Source organism: Stegastes partitus, unplaced genomic scaffold, assembly GCF_000690725.1.
Source record: "Stegastes partitus isolate 25-593 unplaced genomic scaffold, Stegastes_partitus-1.0.2 Scaffold894, whole genome shotgun sequence".
NCBI lineage: Eukaryota > Metazoa > Chordata > Actinopteri > Pomacentridae > Stegastes > Stegastes partitus.
Genome location: NW_007578625.1, coordinates 308419 through 317622, shown reverse-complemented (window position 1 = coordinate 317622; position 9204 = coordinate 308419). Strand labels below are relative to the sequence as shown.

The window sequence follows — 9204 nt, the reverse complement described above, 5'->3', positions numbered from 1 at the left end:
TTTGTGTCCCTGTGTGTTTATTTTTTAGAGGATTTCCTTTATTTTAGTGTATTTTTCTTGTTAACCTACACAGGAACAAAGTTTCCTGCACATCACACTGGAATCATGTAAATTCGTCTCACGGATGCATCAAATGTTAAATCTGAAACTTCTCGTCACCAGAATATCAATGTGCAGCAGAGAACTGGGTCATCAACAGCTTTTTATCCGTTATCTCAACGTTTCTCCCGTGTTAAGTCGTGGGAGTTGGAGGATGTATTTTCTTTTCAGCTTGCAGGAATCAAACGCTTCCTTTTCTTTTTTTTTTTGAGAAGCTGCGACAACGTTCAGCGACAGATTCCAGTGAATTATTAGCGACGGAAAAAGTCGCGTTCCAGAAGCTGCAGGGGAATAAAACTGTTCGACCCTGAAGCCTGGAGCTCGTATCTGACAGCATACGAGGCTCAGCGGTGGAGGGTTTACCCCGAAGCTTGATTCCATGATGCTGCAGCGAGTGTCAGTAATATTCTATTAGTCAGGGCTGCAGCCAGTGTTTAACCATCTGAACTCCTGATTTTTTTTTTCCCTCCTCATTATTTAGCATAAAGTCCTGCACCTCTATGGAAACACAACAACCATGAATAGAAGTAAAGTTTTTTTCCCACAGATCTTCTCAACAGTGGATAAAACAGCCATACTGTAGATATTGAAGTATTAACTCTTTTACATCCTCTACAAACTTTCAGTCTACTCTGTTGGATACATCTTCCAACAACTTGCGTATACCGTTTCTGAGCCATGCTGCGTTTAATTTATTGATCCAGTACGTCTGATTTTTTTCCCCTCTGCTCTGTAGAAACACCGCCTGCAGTTCAGTCGAAAACTCTGAATTTTTGTCACGTGACTGTCGGTCACAGCTGAGTCAGCTTCTATTTGAGCCGAGCTGTGCAAAGACAGAATCTGTTTTGTGTGAACGTTGAATATTTAGAGGATTTTCAGACATAGTTTTCTAAACCAGATGTCACATAGTTTAAAGGTGTCAAATCCGGCGATTCTTTCTAATCTCACAGTTCCATGTCTCCACTAATCTCCAACATCTGCCCGTAGGTTTTAAAAAATGTATTTTAACTATATTTTCTATATGAACCTCATTGAGTACGACCAGCTGCACAGTTAACTGACAGTAAGTCAAATTTAACTCCCAGTTAGGTATTTTATTGCTAATTTCTTTGTCTTTTTGTTTATTTGTAAGCATTTAAAATGTAGTCCACGTCTTTTATATGTGGAAATTTGCTGTGAAAGTCTGATTTGTCTTGATTGAGAGAGAGAACGCCTGTAACTCCTCAGATTAGAGGTGTGGTGGAGAGCGTTCTGTCATCCTGCATCTCAGCATGGTGCTCCAGCTGCAGTCTGTCAGACAGAAAAGCCCTGCAGAGGACAGTTAGAGGAGCTGAGAGGGTCATCGGACTTTCCCTCACCGCTGTCCAAGAACTTTTCCAGAGGCGCTGCAGGAGCAGGACCCTGAACATTATCAGGGACTCCTCACAGCCTCTCCATGAACTGTTTGAACTGCTGCCATCAGGCAAACGTTTCTGGAGCATTAAAGGAAGAACCTCCAGACTGATCAACAGCTTCATTCCACCAGCTGTCAGAATGCTGAACTGCTGATCCAGATATGCAATAACTTCTTTATTTAAATTGCTTTAAGTGACTGGATCCTGAAGAAACGCTCTCTCATGTTGCCTGTACTACTGTGTGTGTACAGCAACATGACTATAAGCTTGATTTGAAAGAATGAGCCATGAACAATGTTAATTCTTTAGACTGTTTCTTCAGTTTGTTTCAAACATCCTGAGTTTATAAAAAAAAACTCCTAAAAGGTGCAGAAGTCTCAGTGTGAGAGAACGCATGCAGCACAATGTGACAAAAGAGTAACAGAGGATGAGACGTGCATCTATCACCTGGAGAGGTTGGGGTAACCTCTGGCATTAAGTTTCTGCCTCACTGCTGCTTAATGGATTTAATTTCCTGAGCGACGCATCGCCCTCCGTTAGTTTGGATCCTTCATCTTTATGTGCTTTTCTCACTGGAGCTTGACTCTGTTCTGGTTTTATTTTGAAGGCCGCAGCCTGCGACTCTCCACTCTGAGTCCACAGTCATCGATGGACGATGGAGCGTCGGAGGCGGAGGACGACTCCATCGCTCTGGGATACAAACTGCAGGACCTGACGGACGTCCAGGTCATGGCCCGACTGCAGGAGGAGAGTGAGTCCCTGATCAGCTCAGATCCACTTTGTACCGGAGGTTTAACCCTCAAACGGTTTCTGTGGGTTTTATTGGTGTCTGTCACGTTTTTCCTCACTGTGGGCTCATTTTTCACTGCAATATAAAGTCCTGCACCACGTTTCCATTGCGGTATATCATCCGACATTAACTCGGTGTGCAACAAAGCAGCCACCAATGGTAGCTACTGGCTCCAGTTCTATGTAGGAAATGGAACAATGGAAGCTTGTTGTTGGCCTGTTTGACTGGTTGTTGGGGGGCAAAAGGCATCGAGAACAACAAAAAGGGCAGAAGAACTCTCAGGTTTAACCCTCTGAACTCATATTGTTGGATCTTAACTGGAATATTTTAACTAAAACCACGACTTGTATGACAGTGTAATAACTTGTGCTGCTTCTGAAGCGGAGTAATTTCAGATTGTGGTGATGATGGATGTTATATTCATGCAGCTGTCATGTCAGTTTCTTTGTCTCTGTCATGTGTCCATATTGACCTGTTCTGTCCATGTGTCTCCACTGTTCCCTCCTTTCTAATAATTTTAACATTTGGCACCAGATCTCCGAGCTCATCGCTACTTCAGCTTCATTAACCCCCGGAGGTGATAGTTGTGTGTGTTTGTACACTCGTGAACAAAAGTTTACATACACTTGTGAAGACCAAATGTATCGTGGTAATTTAGAGTTTCCAAAGGCTCCTATAAATCAGAATTTTCTCGGATAGAATCACTGAAACATGTGAGTCTTTGTCACAAAAACACAATCATGCATTTTGGTTCTTTCATAGATTTGTTTTAGGCGTTCTCAAACTACTACAAAGTGGACAAAATATACATACAGCAGTTTTCATTTGGCTATTTTCACCTCAATTTGGCACTTTAGGTTTCTGTCCACAAGCTTCTGGTTGTATCTTTGACAGAATTGATGCAGTTCAACTAAATTTGTTGCTGTTCTGACACAGACTTTTGGGGAGACCCTTTTAAAACCTTATTTCTATCCTGATTTAACCATTTCTTTACCGCTTTTGATGTGTGTTTGGGGTCAATGTCTTGTTGGAACCTCCGACTGCATCCAGCCTTCTGGTTGATGATTGTAGGTTTTCCTGAAGAATGTGGAGGTAATCCTTCATTCTTCCATTTACTTTGTGTAAAGCTCCAGTTCCACTTGCACCAAAAAAGCCTCAGAGCATGATACTGCCACCACCATGCTTTACTGTAGGTTTGGTGTTCTTGGGGTTAAAGGCCTCACCTTCTCCCCTCCAAATATATTTCTGATCATCCTTGCCTTGTGGTCCGGACCAATTGTCTCTTTCTTCCTGATCGTGGCAGAAACACAACTGTACCATTAACTAGTCAGATGATTTTGAGATCCGAAGCTGCTTTGAAAAGGCTCTAAGTGACTTGTTTTCTGACTTGTTAAAGTCAATGATTTGCTTTTTCAGATCTTTGCTGAGCTTCTCAGGCTGGACATATCATACAGTGACCAGCTGGCCATGACCCAGATGCTTCTGATGGTGACTGGAGGAACACTGAATTGCCACACAGGCTGCTTAGAAGTGCCAATGCCAGTCACAGAGAAATGCTGTGAACACCAGATTACAGCCAAACCTCCTGTGGGTAACCGTTATGCAGTTGTCGGGAGCCACTTGTTTCACACCAACCTTTCCATGTTGTACCATCATGTGTTCTTTCAGATGTGCAAGATTCAAGGCATACGATTTCATAGGAAGAAGAAGCAAGGCACAGTTTTTGCTCTTTATGACAACAGTAAGCGAAGTATTGGAATCAGTGGGATCACTGTAATGTTGGTGGCTGAGTCTAATGAGTGGATCAATTTAAATAGGCTCAGAGGAGTTAGCAGCTTTAGTCGGCAAGTCAAGGACCACGAAGAAAATCTGATTAATACAACTTTCTACATCCCCAAAGCTGGTATTCAAGTTGCTGTGATGTACATTTCTGACCCAGCAGATTGTCATATTTCCAGAAGACCTAAATAAATCTATGAAAGAGCCAAAATTGTTGATTTTTTTTTTTTTTTTACTCAGATGCTTGTATTTCAATTATTCCGTCAGAGAAAATTCTGAGACATTGGAAACTCAAGGCTGCTATGACATACAAGGTCTTCACAAGTGTTATGCAAACTGTTGTACACAACTGTGTATGTGTGTGTCGGTGTGTTTCTGCGCTGGTCCTCATGTGTCGCCCCCCTCAGGTCTAAGGCAGGACTACGCCAGCACGTCGTCCGTCCTGGCCAGCCGCCGCAGCCAGAGCTTCAGCTTCCAGCTCAGCCAGCTCAGCGCCGGCCCCGACCTGGAGGAGGAAGACGAGGAGGACGACGAAGACTACGGCCTCCTTCCGCCACCTCCGCCGCGCCTCACCCGCCTACCGCACTCCCACACCTTCTCCAGCATCCGAGACTGGCGAAGAAGCACCAGCTCCCTGTGCACCCCTCCTTCCACCCCCTCCACGCCCCCGTACCCTTCCGCTGGGTTCGTCTTTCAACCTCCGGCCCCGGTGCAGGGCCCGGCGCTGGGCAGCCTCTGCATAGAGTCGCAGGGCTTCAGACCAGGGTCAGGTGAGAAAACGCCATCTGGTTTCAGCTTTCTTGGTAGAGCAGAGGCAAAAATATACCAGAAATAAAAGAAGCTCTTTTTGTGTGGAACTGTTGAGCAGCCTTAAAGATTTCTACTGCAGGAACTCAGGGCAGGAGCAAGGTTTCCATTGCAGTTTAGGATCCAACAAAACGGTCACAAATAGTAGCTACAGGACAAAGCTCCAGTTCTGTCGAGGAAATAGAACAATGGAGGTTTGTTGTTGCCCTGTTTGGTGAATTGTTGATGGTGAAGGCATCAAGATCATCCAAAGGGCAGGAAAACTCTGTCGGGTTTAACCCTGTGATCTCTAAGCAGCAGTTCCTCAGCGTTCTATTTGCTCCGTCACATTGTTCCTCACTGTGGCTCATTTGTGAATAGTACTAATATCAGCTACTTCTGTGTTTCTATGTGTTGTACGTGCAATATTTGTGTGTGTGTATTTACTGTACATGTGACTGTCGTTGGCTGTATTGTTTTGGGGAAACTTCATCATGGCATCCAGCCGAATATGAGAGTAAGTCTGCAATGTTTTATTCTAAGTTTGAAAATGCAGTTTAATCCTCTGAACTCCAAAACGCGGTTTGAAAGACACGTTTTAAAAAAAATAGTTATCGCATTTACCAGAGTCACAAACTGTGAAAACATGTAATCATTGGATTTTTCATTTTGTGATTTCAGTTTGATTGAGGAAAAATAACCAAATCTCGGCTTAAAATCTGGATATTTCATCGAAACTGCTTTATTTTACTGGTCTTATTTTCAAATTTGCCAGAAATAAACAGTTTGTTGGAACCAGATTCTGGAAAAAATACAAATAAATCTTCAAGGGTAGGTGCAGCTGTAAAGCCATTAATGACTCAGCTGTGACAAAGAGTTACTATATAAAAACAGGCAGATATCTAGAGTATGTTTGATTATGTTGTGCTGTTTCCAGAGCAGTGCAGGACTTTATATCACAGGCTGAGCGTGAGGAAAAATGCCCAGAAGCTGTTTGGAGTTCAGAAGATGAATACTTTTAACCTCATAGACAACATGTAGAAGTGAACACTAATCTGACTACTTTGGTTTTTTTTACCTCCACGTCTTCATTTTGAGCCGTTTCTCGTCTACGCTGTGTTAAAAAGACCTGGACTGACCCACATTGATGCTCTAACTGCTTAATAATAACCGTCTAAGCCTGTTGTACAACCAGCGCTTCCGTTCTTAGTTTGACGGGATTAGAGTTCAGAGTGTAAATGCGACTGAGGAGGTTGGAAACGGTTGTACAGCTTCCTGTGACGCCTTAAAGGACGGAGGTGAAATGAAAGAGCGTGAACACACTGATTCATTGCATGACAACGTTTTGATTTATAGTGAACTTCTATTCAACTCGGAGGTTTCTTTTGGTTTGAAATGGCAGAAATGAGCGACAGAAGACAGTAAAACATCGCTTTATAGATGAAAATGATTAATCTGAACCCCTTTGAACTACAATTTGTTATACTATGAATAATAATTGGACTCATCTGGATGTCCATCTGCTGTTCTTGAACCGTTCAACAGTTGTTTAAACTCTGTCCGAGTGCATCGTTAAACTTCTTCCCTCTCGGTTTGCGGTGTTTCTATCTGGCAGATAAGTTGCGGAGGAGCATGCCGAACCTGGTCAGAGCTCCCAGTATGCCCAGTGTGCCCATCCCCACCAATCCCAGTGCTTCCCCTGCTTTGCTTCGTAACAGCCAGAGTTTTGATTCTTCCAGCGGACTGACTCGACTGCAGTCCTCCAGTAAGACACCACGTTTATTATTGTTATTACTGTTATTCATTCCATCTTGACTCACCACCTGTAATGTGCCTGAAACTTTTAGAGCTTAAAATGAGGATATTTATAAAAACATTTGTGAAATTTTAGCTTTGTATATCAAATACTTTGAGATAAAGAAAATGTGAAAACTGCCCTTTCAGCAGATTTTTCCTCACATTGAAATTTGAGGCTGTTTAAGCGAAAAGATCTCAGCAACCATTAAAGATAAAAAAGCTGAAATCTTCTGATATTTCTCATCATGTCATGATAAAGAGAGAGAAGTCAGCTAGTGATATTTTCTGAACTGTATGTAGCTGCATGTCACAGTCATACAAAACACATAGAATACTTTCAATATGAAATACTTGGTCACAAAAATGTTAATTATGTTAAACTGAGCAGATTTGACAAGTTGTCCCACAGAAACATAAACATTGGTAGGTTGCCTGATCCAAGTAGAATAAAGTTCTGGAGTTTCAAAGTGGTTCTCCCCCAAAAAACTAAGAAAATGTTAGAACCAAAGTTCGAAACCTGCTGACACACAAATCTCTAATTACACTGTGTCTCCACTCACCTCTAGTTCCCTCCCCGGGTCAACTGCAGAACCGAGTCCAGAGCGTCGGGAACTTCTCCTCGTTGTCACGGCAGCCGCTGAAGGCCACCGCCTACGTCAGTCCCACCATCAAGGGCTCTGCGTCCCTGCCGACCTCCGCCAGCCTCCAGTCGCTGACCGGCGGCGGCTTCGGCAGCGGCTTCGGCAGCGGGATCCCTCTGCTCAGTAAACCGGCAAGCGGGCCGGTGACGCCCACCACTCCTCGCAGCGGCCTGCCTCGACCCGCCTCCTTTGTGGGCACCACGAGCTCCACCCCCCGCAGCAAGGTGGCCCAACCAGCACGAAGGTAAACCTTACAAAACAAACAACAACTTCATTACTGAATAACATCAGAAAACTGCTGTTTGAAAGACAACTGATGTCAAGATCGGCAAAAGCACGAAGCAAAGCCCAGTGCTTTGTTTACATTCGCTGTAGACAGACGTAAAAGATGAAGTACAGTTTAAAGTAGGGATGGAAATGTAGGAAAATGTCCTGTACTTGATTTGCTCTGTTACAAATGGCATGTCAGAATCCTGTCCTAGTTGATCACATGAGCTCTGGTCGGGGGCGTCATGCATCACGGAGGTCTTTGTCTTGATGCCCCTTTACAAGCTAAAGCCTCGTAATGCTTTCTACTTGCCAACGTGAACTGCCTGTATTCTGAGGCCTTGTCCACACGTAGCAGAGTTTTTATAAAACCGAATATCCTCCCTCCTACACACCACCTCGTTTTTAGAAGAAAAATTCATAAGTGTGTTGGTACGCACATTCATAAGCATGCCAAACCTTTAGGTGGCAGTAGTTCCCCAAATCCTTTCCAATCAGAATAAGCTTTCATCTCTCGACGTCATAAAATACCCGTCCTTACTGTCGTCCTCCGCCTGTGTTCTTGTACATGGAGCGGTATCTGGACCTGGACAAGACACAACGCCAACACAGTTCTGAGGGCGTCCACGCTGTTTCCAAATGTAAACACAGGTCGCATATGTGGCGTAAGAACATATTTTGTTGCAGGTAGTGACGTTTTGAAACCTAAAACCCCGGTTATTGACGTCCACGTGCAGACGCATAAACAAAAGATTTGCAAATCTTCTCTTTGGTCGGAGGTTTTTGAAAGAATCGTTTTTAATGCCGTAAATCTGTGCTTTCATGTGGATGACAGGCCAAATCGTAGAAAAATATCTTGGGAGATACTCTGCTATGTGTGGACAAGGCCTGAGTGACTTCCTCCTCTGGCCCTCGTTTTATCATTAATAGTTCCTGAGATGTTGTTGTTCAAAAATCCTCAAATTTCAATGTGGGAAAAAAAAACATGTTAAAAGTGAATCAAAGGGCAATTTTTAAAGATTTTTAGCCACCAAAGTATTTGATATATCAGTCTAAAATTGCATGAATATCTCTCATTTTCCATATTTTATGCTATGAACATCTTCGGCAGATCAGAGATGGTTGAGCCAAACTAGCATCATTGAGTCTTTAGTTGGATTGAACTGGAACCCTGCAGTGCCACAAAAGTTTGATAGTAATAGTCGTAAATATGCCCAACTGACTTTTTAGACGTTGTTCTCTTCTCCTTTCAGTTTACTGACTCCTCCAAAGAGCTTGTCCACCCTCAGTGCCCTTCGTGACAGCACCTGGAGAGACGGCTGCTACTGACGGACGGACGGACGGTGTCGCCCCGCTGGCTGGGGTAACTCTCCACACGTCAGGCTTTCCAAGAACGGTTCTGACCAAAAAAAAAAAAAACAACAACCTTACGTCTGAGATCCTGCATAGAATACCTGTACCAGACCCCAGCTGAGGGTCTTCACACCAACTGGACTCTCAGATTCTATGCAGAGTTTCTTCGGGGAAGGCGGGTTTTCTGAGTTTCAAGCACGTCAGCTCCAAATTTTTCCTGACGGGTTCGGTTTGTGCCAAGGGGGAGCTCGTTCCCCGCCGCTGTTGTGCAATAAAACCGCTGGCTGTTGGTTAAATG

At 43.7% G+C, this 9204-nt stretch overlaps 1 protein-coding gene across 1 annotated transcript in view; it reads left to right on the top strand.

The window, feature by feature from the left end:
* Positions 1 to 8882, top strand: part of LOC103365969 (SLAIN motif-containing protein 1-like) — a 21987-nt gene extending 13105 nt beyond the window's left edge. Inside the window, exons 5-9 of the mRNA XM_008293553.1 lie at positions 2101 to 2244; positions 4470 to 4832; positions 6464 to 6613; positions 7212 to 7530; positions 8807 to 8882. Coding sequence (XP_008291775.1) covers positions 2101 to 2244; positions 4470 to 4832; positions 6464 to 6613; positions 7212 to 7530; positions 8807 to 8882 — 1052 coding nt within the window. The remainder of the gene's footprint in view (positions 1 to 2100; positions 2245 to 4469; positions 4833 to 6463; positions 6614 to 7211; positions 7531 to 8806) is intronic.
* The last annotated feature ends 322 nt before the right edge of the window (positions 8883 to 9204 follow it).